General features: G+C 47.1%; 1 protein-coding gene and 1 long non-coding RNA gene across 3 annotated transcripts in view; one reads left to right on the top strand and one right to left on the bottom strand.

Moving 5' to 3' along the window:
* Positions 1 to 3727: 3727 nt before the first annotated feature.
* On the bottom strand, positions 3728 to 5889 carry LOC119972718 (inhibin beta A chain-like). The gene is made up of 2 exons (XM_038809931.1): positions 5484 to 5889; positions 3728 to 4776 (listed from the first exon to the last, which is right to left on the bottom strand). Exons 1-2 carry the CDS (start codon positions 5866 to 5868, stop codon positions 4010 to 4012), a joined length of 1152 nt encoding a protein of 383 aa, XP_038665859.1. The 5' UTR covers positions 5869 to 5889; the 3' UTR covers positions 3728 to 4009.
* The window catches only part of LOC119972719, a 28878-nt gene continuing 13786 nt past the window's right edge, over positions 5783 to 20874 (top strand). The window contains exons 1-2 of one of the 2 annotated variants that reach the window (XR_005462139.1): positions 5783 to 5856; positions 16395 to 16485. This is a non-coding gene — a long non-coding RNA (uncharacterized LOC119972719). Of the gene's footprint in view, positions 5857 to 9726; positions 10015 to 16394; positions 16486 to 20874 lie in introns of those variants that run through there. The other variant, XR_005462138.1, reaches the window with a different exon arrangement.

Here is a 20874-nt window from a genome sequence, read left to right as displayed (position 1 = left end):
TCAATTTCTTGTGCTGGTAACAGCTTAATTCCACAAACTGCATCTATTATTTGCAACATACGTTAATATCCCTTTATGCAACTGAAAAATAAACATTTATTTACTGTTTATACAATAAATATTAAATGATCAAATTATACTGTTTACACATTTGGGTGCATAAATTAATTTTACATTTGAAATCATATTAGCCTGGCAAACATTGCTTTGAAGCATTATATTTCAAATGCACAGAAAAGAAATGAAAGACAATTTTGGATTGTTGGTCTAGACAAGGTGCACGTTAAATCAAAATAAAACAAATACAATTAGTGTAGGAATTTTATCTGCCTACCAAATTAAGGGCATGCTAATCTGTTTTGACAGAAAGCAGCAGCAGGATGCTAAGAAATTGCCGTTTCATTCACGAGATTGTATAAAAAAAATATTTGTAGTATTTCCGCTATTTTATTTTATGAAGGATTAACATTTAAAATGTTCTGGGTAAGGTATAATTAAAAACATCCTGTGGAGACTGCATGATATCTCACTTGGGAGCATCAAAATAGTAGTCCCTTCAATTAGCTTCCTATCCACTACAGCATAAACTGTAAAACTGGATCAGGTTTAACACAATTCATTTAGTTTTCCATAAATTGCACTGCTTCACCTCCCAATCACTTGTCAGAAATATGTGGAGATACAGATGGGTGTATTTAGCAGCAGGATTATCCTCAAATAGATTAATAAAACATTGGAATTAAATTTAGGAATACTAACATGATCTCCACATGAACTGGACAATGGCCTTCACTTTACAATTCTCTTTTTTTTTTCAAATCCCTCTGTGGCCTTACCTTTCCATATCTCTATAACCTCCTCCAGCCCTACAATCTCCATGATCTCTAGCTACCTCAATTTTAATTGCTCCACAGTCGTTGACCATGCCTTCAGCTACCAAAGCCCAAAGTTCTGGGATTCTCTTCTCTTTCTAAACCATTCTGTCTCTCTGTGTTTCTTTCCTAAATTAAGATGCTCCCTAAAGCCTAATTCCTTCAACAAGCTTTTGGTGATCTGCCCTTATATCTCCTGTGTCTCTCTGTCAAATGTTGTTTGTTAGTCACTCCTGTGATGCACTTTGGGACTAAAGGTGCTATATATTGTTGTTGCTGTATATGAGAAGAAATACATTGTTTTGTTATCTGCCAATTCCAGTTTACGTGGTTATTATTTTGTAATTACACTTTTAAAATGTCTATTGCAAGCTTTTTATGCGGACTGTTATATATTTATATATTAGCAGATGAAGGGATACTATGTTAAGTTTCTGACAAACTCATGAGTTAAAGTAAGAAATACTTGCGTTTATATAGTACCTTTCAAGAGTCTTGAAATGATTCATCGCCAAAACTTAGATAAAGTGGGAAAACGCAGCAGCTAAGTTGTGCACAAGATCGCACAAAAACAATGAGATAATGGCCAATTTTTTTTCAGATTTTATTTGTTAAGTATTGACATACTAGGGAGAACTGCCCTGTCCTTCTTTGTCATGGGAACTTTAATGCCTATTAAAGAGCATTTCAGTGTAACATTCCATCATGCTGCCTCAGCTAATATGCTCACGTCTCTGGAGTGGGGCTTCAACCTACAACCTGATGACTGGGAAGCAAGCATGCCGCCGATGGGCCATGATTGACATTTGAATTGATGGTGTGCATGCAAATCAACTGAATAAGCTGGTCAAGGACAAGAAAACGTATGGCATTCTTAAGAGGGAAAGTGTGCACAATCTTGTCGAGTATTGGAAGGGAATAAGTGCTGAAATGGAAATGTGACTACTCTCCACCTCAGCATGCTGCTGTCATATCAAGAAGCGGTAATCTTTGTTAGTTGCTGTGGTCTGGAACCCTTGCAGAGGGTGGCAGCAACAGATTTAATAGCAACCTTGGTAAAGGAGTTGGACTTGTCAGATTTGCCTCATAATATGCCGAAATAATTGCTTAAACAGTTTGTTTACAAAAGAAAATAACCGCGCTAGACCAACAAAACAAACTGTCTTTAAGGCGATAAAAGTTTGCAGATTGAAGAAATATATGTACATTATCTCATCATCCTGATGTGTAATAATACATCTAGCCCAAAGAAGCACATAAAACGACTTCTTTTTGGCGCTTAGCGCCGCAGGCTTGTTTTTTTAATATTAAACTGACTATAGGACAACCAGCAGCGTGTCAGATAAATTACACGGAATTTCTTAGAAATGTCTCTGTTTTCACAGCCCAATGTGTGGTTTGTGTTTAAACTCCCACCGGGCGAATGGTTATTCCCGAAAGCGTTTAGGTCGCAGTGCAGTCTGGAAGTTGTAGTTCTGTTTGGTCCCAAGTTGTTCACCTACAATTGCGCCCACCCCACTCCCTCCAATCTGACAGCAGGGGACTCCCACCGCCTGCCTCCTGAGATGGAGGAGAGGGGTGGGTTAGACAAGCCCAGGTTGAGCATTGAATCTCTACTATTCGAGATTCGGATCAGAAGACTGCCGGGATCAACAAAATAAAACGGCACGCCACATTAAATGAACAGGAGAAAGTAGCGGATCAATCCCCTCGCTTCTACCAGTTCCACGACATCACCCTGTAGCCAGTCAGTGGCCAGGGGCTGTGCCGACACCTTTCAAACACCACATCATCAAAAACAAAAGACAATCGTAGAAGTCAATTTGGTGCCAGGAAATATGACAGGAGCCTCATTAAATCGGCAGCTAACCTATTATGATGAATGAAGCCTTTTACAATATCTCACATGAAATCACTAACACAATGTCTTGTTTCTTTAATAACACTTTTAATCGCCCTCAGCGACATCGTTACAAAAATAGGCCTATTTATCTTGTAAGCAAAAGTTCGGGTTTTTGTTTTGTTGTGCTGATCACTTTTGTTTTGTTTTTAAATAAGAAATACGCAGACCACTAGAAGTGCTTTTTTTTTTGCTAAATCGCTTTCAGACAGTGTGCAAACTACACCTGGGGTCTCGGATTTAACTCATATCAGATGCTTGATGCTTCCAGACATCCAGACGTATCTGTGTTGATGTATCAAACGTTTTAATCCAAACCCTGATACTGGAGCCATATTCATCTACAGGCTGTTTTTTTTAAATATTTTAAAGTTTTTTTTAAAAAATAAGTATCCTTGTAGAAATCACAGAATAACATTTACACAAATCTCTTTGGTATCAGTTCGTCTGTTGATACAAAAGTTCATAGAAACTCGTTTTGTTTTCTCTCTTCGTGAGTGCAGTCCCCTGTCCTTTCAAACACTTCTGTTTAGATACGGTTAGACAGGCAAATGTCTTTTTTATAGTGCAAATCGTAAAGGTCACAAAGTAAAATGTTTGGCCCGACACTGGGGCGAACGTGTTCCTTTCAAGTATCTCTCAACAACTGAATATTTCCTCCCAAATAGAAGCAAACGTCTCCTGTTAGGTAAACCAAAGAAAGCATTTTTTTGTTTAAAGATTGCATAGTTCTGGTCTTAGGCATCTTACACACGTGGAAGTCGTTGTTGCAAACAGGAAAACAGTGCAGCTTGCTCGGTAAAGCTCAGATCGGAAACAACAGAAAAGTTAGATGTGGTGGTGCATTGAGTCCCAAGAAGTAAGTGCCTTGCGATGTGACGGTGTGAATCAATGCACTGGAGAAGAAGCCAGCTAGCTGTGTGTGTGTGTGAGAGAGAGAGAGAGGGGGGGGGGGGGGGGGGGGGGGGGGCAGGTGAATGTGGATGAAGGTGCTGAGAGTCAGCAATGAAGAACAAACAGGGAAAAGCCACATGGGTTTGGACCCTGTCTGATCCTGGAGTGTAATCGTCTAAAGTCTGTTGAGTTCCTTTTCTAGCTCCGGAGAGAGCCAAAGCGGGGTATTGCCCTAAATCTGATGTGTGCACTGTGTCTGTTTGATGAATTTCCGTTTGTATGAAGCTCCCTGTCCGAGTCTGCCTGTGTGTTGTGTGTGTGCTGTGTGTGTGTGCCACAGGGTCTATGAACAGCCACACTCCTCCACGATCATGTTCTGGATGTCCTTTTTCACAATGTTGTGCTCGTCATCGTAATACAGCATAGACATGGCTCTGAGTTTGGTGGGGACACAGCACGATTTGATATTGTTGAAGGGGCTGTAACCCCTGATCCTGTAATGGTTGATCACAGCCGAGTGGAAGGAGAGGGACGAGCCCGAGGTCCCGGCGATGTGACTCGGACACTCGCCCTCACAGTAGTTGCCATAGTAACCGGGAGGCGCGATGATCCAGTCGCTCCAGCCGATGTCTCGGAAATTGACATAAAACTGCTTCCTGCAGCAGATGCTGACCTTGCCGTCGCACTCCAGCCCCCGCTTGCGGATCCGGTGAGTGTGAGCGTCTGATTGCCGGACCAGCAGCATCAGGAAGGGCTGGTGAGAGGCGTCCTTCTCCGCCGGCTCCACCAGCACCGGGGAGACGCCCGTCTCCTGGCACCGCTCACAGGAAACCTTCAGCAGCAGGGACCTCTCCTGGGTTGCCAGGGTGGCCTGCACAGTCCTCGACACCGGCAGGGTGTGCCAGCCACTCCTCTTGATGTCCACCCGCTTCTGACTGATGGCCTGGCTGCCATCTCCTTCCTGGTATAACCTGATGGTCACTTCACTCCTGCTTCGGTTCGACTTGTTGGAGACCTTCAGGTAGAGCCAGATATTGGCCTGATCCACCAGGGAAAGGTCGCCATCCTCCTCCTTGGCGATCTGGAAGTGCACGATGTCCCGGGCAGGACCTGAGAGGCAGAAAGGAACAGGAGGGGTGGGGGATGCACAATGTGAATTTGTTGGACTCAGACAGTCACAGAGATAATAAAAAAGTCAATGTTGCCCTTCATAGAACCACTGGAACACAAATAAAGAGCGACTGCTTATAGTCGGGGATCCAATGCTTCACTGGACCAATGGTACCCTGCCTGAATGGTGTGCCACTCGGCCCTTCTAACCTGTGCTGGTTTTTAATACGAGCTGTCCAATGAGTGTATTGCTCTGAGCATTCAGATCCTTTTCCCCATTTTCAATCTGCTTTCTCTGCCCAGAGAATTCCAAATCACAAAACACACACAACCTCCCCATCCCTCCCTCCTGTCCCCTTTGACTAATCGTCTGAAACCTGTGCCTTCTACATTATGGACCCTCCCGCTGGGAATTAATTCATCCACCAATCTCATCATCATTTTGAACAGCAGGGATATCCCCAAGCAGTTAGGTCCTTATTGTCTCCATCCAGGCTGCTGTTATCCCCCGGGGTCCCCAAACCTGCTCCCGCTGCATACTCCTATCTGCTCTGACCTGAAGTATTGTATAGATAGATGATAGCTCAGGGATAAGGAGAACTTCGCAGATACTAAAAAAAAAATCGCATGCAACGATATTTCTATTTGAAATGCAATTATTGCTTAAATCGGTGCAGGAAGACGTATGTTTTATTGATGTTACTGACCTGCCTCGGCGAAACTGATGATCTCTGAAGCCTGTTCGGGTTCGTTCAGTGCCGACTTGCTGGATGAATGATCCTCAATCTCCACTCTGCCGTCCTCTCGCACCCGCCCGACGTGCAGTTTCTTCAAGGCGTTTAAAAGCGCGGCTTTGGGCACCGGGTGGGTGATGTTCGGCCTGCTCTTCAAGTGCAGCATGTTGAGGATGTGCCTTTTCACAGCTTCCACCAGCTGATTGTCAAAGCCGGCTACCTCCGCCTGGAGCTTGGGCAGAGAGCAGCTGGGGCAGTCGGAGGCTGGGCCCTCCTCGGGGCTGGGTAAAGTGGGTGAAGCCCGTGTCCAAACCCCACCGAGAAGCAGGAATATCCAACCGAGCAGGTGAACTGACATCTTCTTCCAAAGCTTACTGGTGAGGGGGGCGGGGGGGGGGGGGGGGGGGGGGAGGGAAATGAGAGGAGGAAGCCGATGGGAGAGAAAGTCCTCAAAATAAAATAAAATATAGTTTGCAAAGAAGAAGAAGAAGAAGAAAAAAGTTTGGCTGAAGTTTTGGATGGTGTGTAGGAAATTGAACCAAATGGGCGCTGGAGGTGGCTGAGATGCTGTCAGTGATGTCCGAGGCGAGGAGCTTGTTACCCAGTGAGAGGTGGTCGGGCTGAACTGTTCAAAGTGCTCCCTCTCCGGGACAGCCTTTGTCTGTCTGACTGTCTCTGCTTTGCAAACTTTACAGTGGAGAGGCTGAAGTTACTCTCTCTCTCTCTCTCTCGCTTCCCCTAGTGCTGACGTCTTGGAGAAACCCGGCTGTCTGGAGCTGCCTCGGATCCTCTCTCTGTTTGAACTGTTCCACTCAGGGAGGTTTCGCACTTTTGAGTCAGGGAGCTGGGTGATCGGTTAGGGCTGACGGGCAGCAGACCGGAACACATGACAGTGCAGAAGTGTGTGTGTAGGGGTGGGGGGGGGGGGGGGGGAGGCGGATTGTCCCATCGTCAGGACTGCGTGATGAGGAGGGGAGGGGGAATTTTGGTCATTTACAATTCAGAAATTAAACGTGTGAAGGGAGGTGGGGTGAGGCCAGAGACCGACGTGTGCGTCCTTATGCGTCTTTGGAGCGAGTTAACCCATTGGGGAGGGAATTCCTGACATATTTATAAAGGAAAATCTCAAACAAAAAACGAACATTTGGCACGAAGCTTTTAGCTGGGGACCAGCGTCGCTCTCCCCCCTCTCTCCCTCTCTTGTCCCTTTCCCTCTATCTCCCACTCCCTCTGTCCCTCTCTCTGTCCCCTCCCTCTCTGTCCCTCTCCCCCTCTCCCTCTATATTCCACATCCTCTCTCTGTCCCTCTCTCTGTCCCTCTTCCTCTCTGTCCTTCTCCCTCAATCTCGCACACACTCTGTCCTTCTCCCTCAACCTCCCACACCCTCTGTCCCTCTCCCTCTATTTCCCACGCCCTCTGTCCCTCTCCCTCTATCTCCCACACCCTCTGTCCCTCTCCCTCTATCTCCCACACCCTCTCTCTGTCCCTCTCCCTCTATCTCCCACACCATCTCTCCCTCTCCCTCTATCTCCCACACCCTCTGTCCATCTCCCTCTATCTCCCACGCCCTCTGTCCCTCTCCCTCTATCTCCCACACCCTCTGTCCCTCTCCCTCTATCTCCCAAACCCTCTGTCCCTCTCCCTCTCTCTCCCACACCCCTCTGTCCCTCTCCCTCTATCTCCCAAACCCTCTGTCCCTCTCCCTCTATCTCCCAAACCCTCTGTCTCTCTCCCTTTATCTCCCACACCCTCTGTCCCTCTCCCTCTATCTCCCACACTCTCTGTCCCTCTCCCTCTATCTCCCACACCCTCTGTCTCTCTCCATCTATCTCCCACACCATCTGTCCCTCTCCCTCTGTCTCCCACACCCTCTGTCCCTGTCCCTCTATCTCCCACACCCTCTGTCCCTCTCCCTCTATCTCCCACACCCCTCTGTCCCTCTCCCTCTATCTCCCACACCCTCCCTCTGTCCCTCTCCCTCTATCTCCCACACCCTCTGTCCCTCTCCATCTCCCACACCCTCTGTCCCTCTCCCTCTATCTCCCACACCCTCTGTCCCTCTCTCTCTATCTCTCACACCCTTTGTCCCTCTCCCTCTATCTCCTACACCCTCTGTCTCTCTCCCTCTATCTCCCACACCTCCTGTCTCTCTCCCTCTATCTCTCACACCCTCTGTCCCTCTCCCTCTATCTCCCACACCCTCTGTCTTTCTCCCTCTATCTCCCACACCCTCTGTCCCCCTCCCTCTATCTCCCACACCCTCTGTCTCTCTCCCTCTATCTCCCACACCCTCTGTCCCTCTCCCTCTATCTCCCTCTCCCTCTCTGTCCCTCTCCCTCTATCTCCCATACCCTCTGTCCCTCTCCCTCTATCTCCCACCCTCTCTGTCCCTCTCCCTCTATCTCCCACACCCTCTGTCCCTCTCCCTCTATCTCCCACCCTCTGTCCCTCTCCCTCTATCTCCCACACCCTCTGTCCCTCTCCCTCTATTTCCCACACCATCTGTCCCTCTCCTTCTATCTCCCACACCCTCTGTCCCTCTCCCTCTATCTCCCACATCCTCTGTCCCTCTCTCTGTCCCTTTCCCTCTATCTCCCTCACCTACTGTGCCTCTCCCTCTATCTCCCACACCCTCTGTCCCTCTCTCTGTCCCTCTCCCTCTATCTCCTACTCCCTTTATCTCCCACACCCTCTGTCCCTCTCCCTCTATCTGCCACGCCCTCTGTCCCTCTGCCTCTATCTGCCACTCCCTCTATCTCCCACACCCTCTGTCCCTCTCCCTCTATCTCCCACACCCTCTGTCCCTCTCCCTCTACCTCCCACACCCTCTGTCCCTCTCCCTCTATCTCCCACACCCTCTGTCTCTCTCCCTCTATCTCCCACACCCTCTCTCTGTCCCTCTCCCTCTATCTCCCACACCCTCTGTCCCTCTCCCTCTATCTCCCACACTCTCTGTCCCTCTCCCTCTATCTCCCACACCCTCTGTCCCTCTCCCTATATCTCCCACACCCTCTGTCCCTCTCCCTCTATCTCCCACACCCTCTGTCCCTGTCCCTTTATCTCCCACACCCTCTGTCCCTCTCCCTCTATGCCCCACACCCTTTGTCCCTCTCCCTCTATCTCCCACACCCTCTCTCTGTCCCTCTCCCTCTATCTCCCACTCCCTCTGTCCCTCTCCCTCTATCTCCCACACCCCCTGTCCCTCTTACTCTATCTCCCACTCCCTCTGTCCCTCTCCCTCTATCTCCCACACCCTCTCACTGTCTCTCTCTCTGTCCCTCTCCCTCTATCTCCCAGTCCCTCTCACTGTACCTCACCCTCTGTCCCTCACCTTCCATCTCCTCTCTCCCTCTCTGTCCCTCTCTCCGTCCCTCTCCCCATCTCTCTGTCCCTTTCTCTGTCCCTCACCCTCTACCTCCCTCTCTCTGTCACTCTTCCCCTCTCTCTCTGTCTCTCTTCCTCTCTCTGTCCCTCATCCTATTTCATTCCCTCTCTCTGTCCCTTTATCTCTCCCTCTCTATCTCCCTCTCTCTGCCACTCAGCCTATCACCCTCTCTCTTCCTCTTCTCCCTCTCTCTGTCCCTCTCCCCCGCTCTCTGTCCTCACCCTCTATCTACATTCAGGGCAGCACGGTTGTACAGGTGGATAACACTGTGGCTTCACAGGCCAGGGTCCCAGATTTGATTCTCCACTGCGTCACTGTGCGGAATCTGCACGTTCTCCCCGTGTCTGCATGGGTTTCCTCCGGCTGCTCTGGTTTCCTGCCACAGTCCAAAGATGTGCAGGTTAGGTGGATTGGCCATGATAAATTGCCCTTAGAGTCCAAAAAGGCTAGGAGGGGTTATTGGGTTATGGGGATAGGGTGGACGTGAGGGATTAAGTGGGTTGGTGCAGACTCCATGGGCCGAATGGCCTTCTGCACTGTATGTTCTATCTCCCTCTCTCTGTCCCTCTTCCCCCTCTCTCTGTCCCTCTCCCTGTCCCTCTCCCTATTTCCCTCCCTCTCTGTGTCCCTCTATCTCTATCTATCTCCCCCTCTTTGCCCCTCTCCCTCCCTCCCCCTCTCTCTCTCTCTCTCACACCGGTAAGCTCTATTGTCAGACTGGATGAAGTGCAGAGAGACTCGGGGCGGCCAGAATCTCCTCAACAGTTAAAATGTGGAATAATTAAAGTAGTTATTTATAGACGTGCTGACTCTCCGTGCAAGGCTTCTAATCAGAAACAGCGAAGAAAAGCGCAGTTCACTAAACCTCACACCACCCCGCCCCCAAAATCTCTCCGTGCAGAAACCCCTGGATTCAAAGACCAGTTGGAGGGTTCGCTGTAAAAGCCCCTCAGACCGGGAGAGTTGGTGCTCTCTTGGAAATAGCTGTGTCAAAGGGGGAAAGAGTGGCTTGTGAAGGGTTGGAGTAACCGTGTGAATGACAGCGCTGTAAACACTGGCCATTCTTATTCAGCAATAACGCCAGCAATGAGATCTTAAACAGCACTCAATAAAAAAAGGTCAGGTCAGGAGTTTGCAGAAAACTGCATTTTATTCATACATTTCCATGCAAGTTACTGTCCGAAATGATTCAGGGTTCTACCTCCCCCCCCCCCCCCCCCTCCCCCCCCTCCCCCCCCCCCCCCCCCCGGGGATGTGTTTTCTGTAAGATACCTGTGTACAGAATGTGTCAATAAATGGTTTATAACCAGATGCTGCTCCTCGGAGAGAGAACCTTTATTTCATCTTAAGCACCTTCAGATTTTGAAATCTATAACATGAACTGCAACTGCCCCAACTGCACATCGAGCCGGCTCCACACACAATCCAGGGTCTGTGCAGCAGGTTTGGACAGGCTTCCGTGGTGCATGACATACCTGTGCATCTAAACACTCAGCTTGTTATGAAGTCTCCGCGCTGAAAAGGATTGGGAGGCAGTCAGACCCATGCGAGGATGGGAGTTGGAATGATTTTTTAAAAATTAAGAGCCGCGCGTTGGGAATGCGCTCATTCCTGTGTCTCGCTCTCGCTGCCTCTCTCGCCCGTCTCCTCTCCGTGTCCCAGTCTCCCTCTCCCAGCGGAACTCTCCATCTCCCCCCCTTCTCTGCTTTAAACAGGCAGCATCAGGCAGCATCATATTTTACTGGTGCCATTGTGAGAAAGAGCCCAGGTCTGTTCCGCCTCACTGGCTGCAGTGAAAAGGCACAGCGAGTGCAGTCTAAGCTCCTGTCCACCCTTCCTTGGGCTTTATTCAGCCCCCTAGCTATTTCTTGTGGAGGAAAGTGAAGCTTTTAACCGAGTGAGTTCTGGGTCAACTGTTCTTTGCTATGCTGAATATTACTGAAAACCCTGCGCAATATGTCAGCCACTATCCCAGACACAGTTTAACTAGAAACCACCCCCCTCCCCGCAGAAAAATAGAGGTGGCACAGTGGTTAGCACTGCTGCCTCACAGCATCAGGGACCCTGGTTCAATTCCAACCTCGGGTGGTTGTGTGGAGATTGCACATTCTCCCCGTGTCTGCATGGGTTTCCTCTGGGCGCTCTGGTTTCCTCCCATGAATAATAATGAAGGCCACTGTGGTGCTAGTTTCCATTCAGCAAACCCCCCATGGGTGCTGGACTGTGAGAGTGTTTCACCATGCTGGATGTTTCGATGCCCCTTGTACTCTAGTGGCTACGTTGTGACTAATAGTGTCAGTGCTCAAGGATGGTTGTTATTACTAAGCAGTGACAGTGTAATCTCTTGGTGTAATCGACCCATATGTCTGTGTATTAGAGAAATTGTATGTGTGAATTTACATGTATGTGAATTTGTAATGGATATACTCATGGGTGCCTCTATATGGTTTGAGTATTTTGATATTTTCATTGCTGCAAAGTTTTTAAATATAGGATCTACATCTTTTCAGTGGAATATGTATTTATCAAGAAATTTCAGTGTAGATGTATCTTACTGTAGAGTTTGAGTGTTGCCAGGTTGGGGTGAAGTGGGGGAAGTGGCACTGAATCAGGGACTTAAGTGGTCAATTAATCATCTGGTGAAGACTAGATCCACAAACCTTCTCACCACGAGCACTGTACAGTGGTGGTGGGAAGATGTTCGCCCTTCCTCCTCCTGTCACCTTCACACAGCATTTTTCCAGCCCCCAACTCTCAGCCTGTTACCAATGGTGAAAATTCAGTTTTATGTGTCTGTATAGAATGTCCATCCACACATCTATGTGTGCCTTTTTGTACAAGTGTTGTATTTATGTATATAAAATTGTATGTTTCTCAACAAGTGGATTTGTTTGTGAAGACGCCGTCCCATAGATGTTGAAGAAGCACCAGACTTTAGCTCATCCCTACAATTCCAAGGCTGCCCTGTGGAGTGACTAGCCCTAAGTGGCACTGTGGCACGGTGGCTAGCACTGCTGCCTGACACACCCAGGGACCTGGGTTCCATTCTGACCTTGGGTGGCTGTCTGTGTGGAGTTTGCACGATCTCCCCGTGTCTGCATGGGTTTCCTTTGGGTTCTCCTGTTTCCTCCCACAGTCAAAAGATGTGCAGGTGAGGTGGACTGGCCATGATAAATTGTCCCTTAGTGTCCAAAATGTTAGGTGGGTTTATGAGGATAGAACAGAGGTGTGGGCCGAGGTAGGGTGCTCTTTTGGAGGGTTGGTGCAGACTTGATAGGCTCAATGGCCTCCTTCTGTACTGTAGGGATTCTATGATATTACCCCTCTGTCTTTGCAGAGCAACTAGACCTCAGCTCACCCCACCCCCAACCCCCACCCCTTCTCTCCCTCTCTGCAGAGTGACTAGGCCTCAGTTCAACCCTCTCTCTGCAGAGTGACTATGCCTCAGCTCACCCCTCAATCTCTGCAGAGTGACTAGGCCTCAGCTCACCCCTCAGTCTCTGCAGAGTGACTAGGCCTCAGCTCACCCCTCAGTCTCTGCAGAGTGACTAGGCCTCAGCTCACCCCTCAGTCTCTGCAGAGTGGCTAGGCCTCAACCCACCCCTCTGTCTCTGCAGAGCGACTGGGCCTCAGCTCCCCCCTCTGTCTCTGCAGTGTGACTAGGCCTCAGCTCCCCCCTCTGTCTCTGCAGTGTGACTAGGCCTCAGCTCACCCCTCAGTCTCTGCAGAGCAACTGGGCCTCAGCCCACCCCTCAGTCTCTGCAGAGTGACTAGGCCTCAGCTCACCCCTCTATCTCTGCAGAGTGACCTCAGCCCACCCCTCAGTCTCTGCAGAGTGACCTCAGCCCACCCCTCAGTCTCTGCAGAGCGACTGGGCCTCAGCCCACCCCTCTGTCTCTGCAGAGTGACTAGGCCTCATCTCACCCCTCCCCTCTCTCTGCAGAGTGACTGGGCCTCAGCTCACCCCTCTCTGTCTCTGCAGAGTGACTAGGCCTCAGCTCAACCCTCTCTCTGCAGAGCAACTGGGCCTCACTTCACCCCTCTGTCTCTGCAGAGTGACTAGGCCTCAGCTCACCCCTCTCTCTCTCTGCAGAGTGACTAGGCCCCAGCTCATCCCTCTCTCTGCAGAGCGACTAGGCCCCAGCTCACCCCTCTCTCTGCAGAGTGATTTGACCTCAGCTCACCCCTCTCTCTCTGCAGAGTGACCTCAGCCCACCCCTCAGTCTCTGCAGAGCGACTGGGCCTCAGCCCACCCCTCTGTCTCTGCAGGGTGCCTAGGCTTCAGCTCACCCCTCCCCTCTCTCTCTCTCTCTCTCGGCAGAGTGACTAGGCCTCAGCTCACCCCTCTCTGTCTCTGCAGAGTGACTAGGCCTCAGCTCACCCCTCCCCCCTCTCTCTCTCTGCAGAGTGACTAGGCCTCAGCTCACCCCTCTCTGTCTCTGCAGAGTGACTAGGCCTCAGCTCAACCCTCCCCTCCCCCCCCCCCCCCCCCTCTCTCTCTCTCTCTCTCTCTGCAGAGCGACTAGGCCCCAGCTCAACCCTCTCTCTGCAGAGCGACTGGGCCTCAGCCCACCCCTCCCCTCTCTCTCTCTCTCTCTCTGCAGAGTGACTAGGCCTCAGCTCAATCCTCCCCTCCCCCCTCTCTCTCTCTCTGCAGAGCGACTAGGCCCCAGCTCAACCCTCTCTCTGCAGAGCAACTGGGCCTCACTTCACCCCTCTGTCTCTGCAGAGTGACTTGGCCTCAGCTCACAACTCTCTCTCTCTGCAGAGTGACTAGGCCTCAGCTCACCCTTCTCTCTCTCTGCAGAGTGACTAGGCCCCAGCTCACCCCTCACTCTCTCTGCAGAGTGACTAGGCTCCAGCTCACCCCTCCCCTCTCTCTCTGTGCAGAGTGACTAGGCCCCAGCTCACCCCTCTCTCTCTCTGCAGAGTGACTAGGCTCCAGCTCACCCCTCCCCTCTCTCTCTCTGCAGAGTGACTAGGCCCCAGCTTACCCCTCTCTGTGTGCAGAGTGAATAAGCCACAGATCAGGCATCAATATTTATTTTTTCTCTGTGGATTGCGGCTGCAAACTCACACCCAGTGCATTTCGTGACAAAATGTATTTCCATACACCATGTCACCGTACTGCCTTGAGGTTTGGGTGTGGTCATGTTCCTTTATGATATTTGGGTATGTTTAATGTGTTTATATCTCTTTGGAAGGCTCAAATTTGTTGGATGTTTATAGAACTCCCTCTGGAATTTCCATGTAGTTAGATGTGGGTATATGTTTCTCTAGAGATTTGACTGTACTTTGATCTCTTCATTTGTTGCTACAGAGTTTTAGCATGTTTGGATGTTTGGATGACTCTGTGAAGGCTTGAGTGCATTTAGATGTGGCTACCTCAGCCTAGGGGTTTGACTGTGTTCAGATTTTTCGTCATGCTTCGAGGGTTTGAATGTGTTTTCATCTCATATTTTTCACTGTGGTCCAAATGATTTATATGTGACTATGTCTCTCTGGTTTGAGTGTGTTATAAGCTGATTCTATTTACTTATTTATGTAGGTCTTTGATTATTTTGAATGTGGGTTGAAGTGTTTGGAAAGAGTTTTCACTGTTTATTATTATTTGTTCATGGGAGGTGGGCATTGCTGGCAAGGTAAGCATCTGTTGCCTATCCCTAACTGTCCTTAAGAGCAGTCTGGAGTCAACCACATTGCTCTCACTCCATAATTTAGGTTCACACTACAATACTGAAAGAACACCGCACTGCACTGGCAGAGGTGTTGACTTTTGGATGAGACACTGAACCAAGGCTCCCTTTGTGTTCTCAAATGGGCATCAAATATTCTATTTTACTACTTTGAAGAGCAGGGGAGTTACCACTGATGTTCAAGCCAATAATTATCCCTCAACCAACAGCCCTGGTAAAGATGACAGATTTACTTCCCTAAAGGACCAGGTGTGTTTTTAAAACAATCAATGATAGTTTCATGGTCACCATTACAGAGACACAGCTTTCAATTCCAGATTTACTTTGTTAATTGAATTTAAATTCCACCAGCTGCCGTGGTGGGATTTGAACCTATACCCCCAGAGCATTAGCTATACGGTCCAATGACAGTACCACTGTCTGCCCAAAATGATGTCTATTAAAATGTAGCTGCATATGTTTTAACTATTTGAATCTTTGTTTTGAGTGGTTTAAATATGTGTGCACATTTTTCTATAAGACATTGTTACTGGGGTATTTGATTAACCTGCTATGTGCACATCCCTTTGTGTATTGTGACAATGCATATGTATTGTATATGACTCTGTGAAGTTGAATTCACCCTCATGTTTATCGACCTATCCTGTCAAATATTGCCAGTCATATTAATGTACAATTTCAGCATCTTTTCTACCCTTCCCTTGTCATCCTATCCCATGTCTCACATGCCTTCCTAGCCCTGTCCATCCTACACTATTACATCCTTCCTATGCCATCCCCAACTTCCATGGGATGCCTATCCCATGCCAATCCACCTTTCCCATGCCATCCCTCCAATATTTTTCCTTCTACCCTACTCCTCCCATGTCGCCTTCTCTCATGCCATTCCATCCTTCCCACACCATCCCTCTCATGCTAGACCTCTTCTATTCCTGTCACCCCTTTTCCCTGTAGCATCCTCATCTATCCTTCCAACTCTCCCATTGCTTTCTATCCCTATCCCCATTCCCTCCTTCTCATTCTGCCTCCACTTCCATGACATTTCTTTCACCTCCAATCCCTCCAGCTAGGGTCACTTTCTTTTTGGGCTCCCGTCTTCTTCTGCTCTCTCTCTTCTTTGCCAGCTGCCCTGGCTCTGCCGCTATTGCTGTCACCGTGCCACCAGCACCAAGTATTGACAGCCACACATGCACTATGTGCTCCAGTCTTCTGCATGTCCCCTGTGCCTCCGCATATGCCAACCAATCAGAAATGTGGAAAGGCAAAAGCTGCATAATATTATTCCAGATTTGTATGCATGTATCTGCAGTCCAAAGTATACTAATCTGTGTACAGAAGAGTGTGCATTTTCCAATTGAATATGTATGATAATAATCTGAGCTTTGCATATTCATTGGCATATGGTTTCCTGTCCGTAAAGTATATTAGTGTTAAAGTCTTCTTGTTCTAATACTACCCTGTGGATTTGTGTCTGCCTTGGCTCCCCCACCTCTTGAGTCCGAATGTGGCATATTTAAGTCTCACTCCATAATTTAGGTTCACACTACAGTACTGAAAGAACACCGCACTGCACTGGCAGAGGTGTTGACTTTTGGATGAGACACTGAACCAAGTGTTCTCAAATGGGCATCAAATATTCTATTTTACTATTTTGAAGAGCAGAGGAGTTACCACTGATGTTCAAGCCAATAATTATCCCTCAACCAACAGCCCTAAAACAAATTAACCAATTATTTATCTGATTGCTGTTTGTGTCATCTTGCTGTAATGCAAATTGGTTGCCATCTTACTTTATGTTACAGAAACAACTACAATGGTTGGAGTCATACCTACCACAACGGAAGATGGCTATGATTGTTGGAGGCCAATCATCTCAGTTCCAGGAAAAGTAAAGTAAAGTCATCTTTTATTGTCATAAGTAGGCTTACATTAACGTTGCAATAAAGTTACTGTGAAACGCCCCTAGTCGCCACATTCCACCACCTGTTCGGGTACACAGAGGGAGAATTCAGAATGTCCAAATTACCTAACAATACGCCTTTTGGGACATGTGAGAGGAAGCTGGAGGAAACCCATGCAGACACGGGGAGAACTTGCAAACTGCACAGACAGTGACCCAAGCCGGGAATCGAACCTGGGACCCTGGAGCTGCAAAGCGACACTGTGCTACCCAGTTCCACAAGGTAGTATCCTATGCCCAACCATCTTCAACTGCTTCATCAAAGACCTTCCTTCCATCATAAGATCAGAAATAGAGATGTTTGCTGTTGATTGCATGGTACCATTTACAACTCTTTACATAACAAAGCAGTCTGTGTCAATATGCAGAAAAAAATGGACGACATTCAGACTTGGGCAGATAAGTGGCAAGTAATATTCACCCCACACTTGCCAGGCAATGACCACCTCCAACAAGAGAGAATCTAACTGTCTCCCCTTGACATTCAATAATATTACCATCATTGAATTCCCCCACTTTCAAAATCCTGGTGCTTACCATTGACCAGAAACTGAACCAACCATATGAATACTGTGGCTACAAGATCAGCGCAGAGGCTGGGAATTCTGAGGCAAGTAACTCACCTCTTAGCTCCTCAAAGCCTGTCCACCATCCACAAGATTCAAGTCAGGAGTATGATGAAATACTCTCCATTTTCCTGAATGAGTGCAACTCCAACAACACTCAAGAAGCTTAGGATAAAGAAGTCCACTTGATCAGCATTCCATCCACCAATTTGAACACCCACTCCCTCCACCACTTACGCACGGTAGCAGCAGTGTTATACCTAAAAGATGCACTGCAGCAACCCACCAAGGCTCTTTTGGCATCACCTTCCAAACCTGCAACCTCTACCAGCTGGAAGGACAAGGGCAGCAGATGCATGGGAACACCACCACTTGCAAGTTCCCCTCAAACCATTCACCAACCTGACCTTTGAACTATATCACCGTTCCTTCAATGTCACTGGGCTAAAATCGTGGAACTCCCTTTCCCAGCAGCAGTATGTGTGTGTATTAGATGGACTCTAGTGATTCAAAATGGTGGCTCACAATCGCCTTCTCAAGGGAAATGAGGGGTGGGCAACCAATGCTGGCCGAGCCAGCGAAGCCCTCATCCCATTAAATGATGGAAATAGTGCATCTAAACTGCTTTTCGTGATGAAATCGTGAAAAGCTTTTTCTTTTATTTAGTTATTTTGGCCTCCATCCCCATTTCAGGCGATTCTAAGCATGTGTAAAGTCCAAGTGCATTTCTGATTGGTACAGTTGTCTCTGCATTTTGACAGCATTTGTGATGCACGAGTAGCATCCTAAACCATTGACTATGTTGGCCAAACGAGGGGGCTCTCTGGGTTTTATAGTGAGACAGAATTACAACAATGTATCCCTGGGCAGTGGCACCAGCATTTTTCAGCACTCATCCAACTCCACAGAATCAAATACTCACAGAAATCGTTTTTGAGATATTTGAAATAAATGTTCCAAAGTGTGCGTATTCGCCAGACTTCCCTCCCATAAATAGAATGCCATATGTTAATCCATTTGATGTGGAAAATATCCCACTTGTGACCTGACTAACAGAACCTACTCAAAACTTTATTGCTTATGGGTTGTAAGGCGAGGTCACTGATGGAATATTTTCCACATTTCACACACAGAACATGTGGTTTCCTTACATATAAGATATAACAGTATGCAAAAAGGTTACTATTAATCTTTCAGGATGTGAAAGCCTGTAACTCAGAAATGCAACAATCACTGGTGGGGCTGCCAGCTCTTTCATGAAACTGAAGGAACTTGGTAAAAGATCAGCTGTATATTATTCATCCTTTGGGCCGGCCTCAAAAAAATGGCTCAGCAGGTTTCACATGATTAACCTTATGCTCATCTGCTGTTAATGTTTTAATTATATTCAGTAGCCAAAAGAACCATTGCAGTAAAAGAGAAAATATACAATTTTAGATTTATGTAATAGTTTTCATATCCTCAGGGTAGTCCAACATCTAATATTGGATCAGCAGAAATTTCCTTCAATGAAATATTGGGAAGCCATTGAATTTGGCCCTCGTGACAAACTCTTCTCCCCAGCCATTGGTGCACCCCTGTTCTTGGCAGCTGCCTGAGTCTGAACCAGACTGTTCACCACTTTGATGTGACCCAAAGGTTAGCTTCTGCAATCAATAAAGACTCCGCTTCTGAAACGTGGGCAATTCCATCGCTGTCTCGATGCTGCTCTGACGAGGGATGCAAATCCCTCGTCATTCATATGCTGCTGAAACCAGAACACACCAAGCCTATTCCGGGACAAACTTTCACAAGTTTTAATCTTTTTGGTTGGAGATTTTTTCCTTACTCAGGTAAATAGGTTCAGTTCAGAGATCCAGTGTAGAATACTTTCACATAACTTCTGCCACATTTACCTGGGATAGTTTACAGAATCCATGAATGCTTTACCCAAATCTCTGCCTCTTTCAAACCACTTTACAGTTAGTTAAGTTAAATTGAGCTAACAGGAAGAATGTTCCCACAAATTTGAATGAAATCAAAGATTTTGACATATTTGTATGAATTAGTTTTTGCTTTGCCGATTCAGCTTTCAGTCCTATCTTTCAGAATACTCACCTCCCATTTGCATCTCGAGTAATCTTTAATTCACATTTAAAAATCGTATTTTTAATGTTTGGAAAGCTAACAGTATCTTTATAGTTCTAAAATCTGATTTGTGATTTCTGGTATAAGTGAATTAAAAGAGATGGCACCAAATAATATCTTTAGTGCAAAAAAAAATTGAAATTCTATATTTATAGGATCATACCCAGTGTCTATTATAGGAGCCTATCTAACCTTCGATTAAAGGAACGCATTAAATTGCTTGATTGTGGGAGCAAATCCAGTCCTGTATTTAAAGGAAAACTTTCAATTGACTTATTATACAAGCACATCCAATGTTTTGATTCCAGCAGCACGTGATATCACCAATTACATGAGCATGTCCAACTCTGTCCATTATGAATACATCCAAACTATATTATTGGAGTACGTCCAATACCTCTATTATAAAAACACTTCAAATTCATTAACAGCCCATGAAATTCATTATTGAAGAATATCCAAACCTGTCCATTGAAGAACTACAAACAACCTTTCCATTTTGGGAACACATCCAGTGTCTCCAGCAGTTGCACACCTCCAATCCATAAATTAGAGCAGCATATCTAATCCCTCATTCACACGAGAACATGCAAATCCTATGAACATGCAATGTACACATGTACATGCAATCCTTCCATTAGAACAGCAATCATAAGGTTAATGGACAGGGTTAATTAGGGTAGTGCATTACCAGGACATACAAAGGTGTTTGAGAAAGTAATGTTTGAAACCAAAATGATAGCCCGTTGGGACGAAAAGGATGAAAGTCGCCGGTGTCCCAGACGCTGCTGTCCCCTTTGAAGGGGAGAAAGAGCTAACTAATGGTGATTTAACCTGAGGGTCACCACATCTCAGGGAAGGGGTAAAGTTGAGAAGGCAGAGCCTTCATTCATAAACATCAGCCAGTACAGGAATTGAACCTGCACTGTTGGCATCAGCTCCAAATCACAAACCAGCCATCCAGCCAATTGAGCTAACTGACTCTACTATAATGCTAGTGGCTGCATGGAGACAAAACTGACAAAGGAACATGAAGCAGAAAGAGTAGTGGTGAACAGCTGTTATTCAGACTGGAGGAAGTTGTGCAGCAATGCCCTCCAGAGTTCAATGTTGGGACCACTATTTTCTATTATCAGCATTATATTGCTGATATACAAGGGGGTAAATTAGTAATATTCAGAACTTGGAAATATAGAAAAGAGGAAGTTAGCAGCAGACTTCAAGAGGATACGGACAGACTGATGAAACAGGCAGACATATGGCAAATCAAATTTTAAATGGAGCAGTGAAGTAATACATTTTGGGAGGAATAATAAGAAGCAATTTAAATTAAATTGAATCATTTTAAAAGGGGCTAGAAACAGACAAACTGAGGACTTACCCAAGTCTTTGCTGATGGTTGACAAGTTATTCAAAAGACATTTGGAAATTGGAACCTCTACCATCACTACAACTTGCATGTAAAAGCTCCTCTGGTACTCGAAATTCCTGAACCATGACCTGACCAGGTGGAAGTTGTTGGGATAAATGAAAGGTGAAAGACACATGGGTAGGGCTGTTACAAGGATAGGTGGTGAAAACAAGAACTGCATGCAAATACAAAGTGAAGGTTCAATGCTTTCAGCCCCT

The sequence above is a fragment of the Scyliorhinus canicula genome, chromosome 10 (genome assembly GCF_902713615.1).
Source record: "Scyliorhinus canicula chromosome 10, sScyCan1.1, whole genome shotgun sequence".
NCBI classification, from domain to species: domain Eukaryota; kingdom Metazoa; phylum Chordata; class Chondrichthyes; order Carcharhiniformes; family Scyliorhinidae; genus Scyliorhinus; species Scyliorhinus canicula.
The sequence above is the reverse complement of the archived record's forward strand: the minus strand, read 5'-3'. Positions and strand labels throughout refer to the sequence as shown.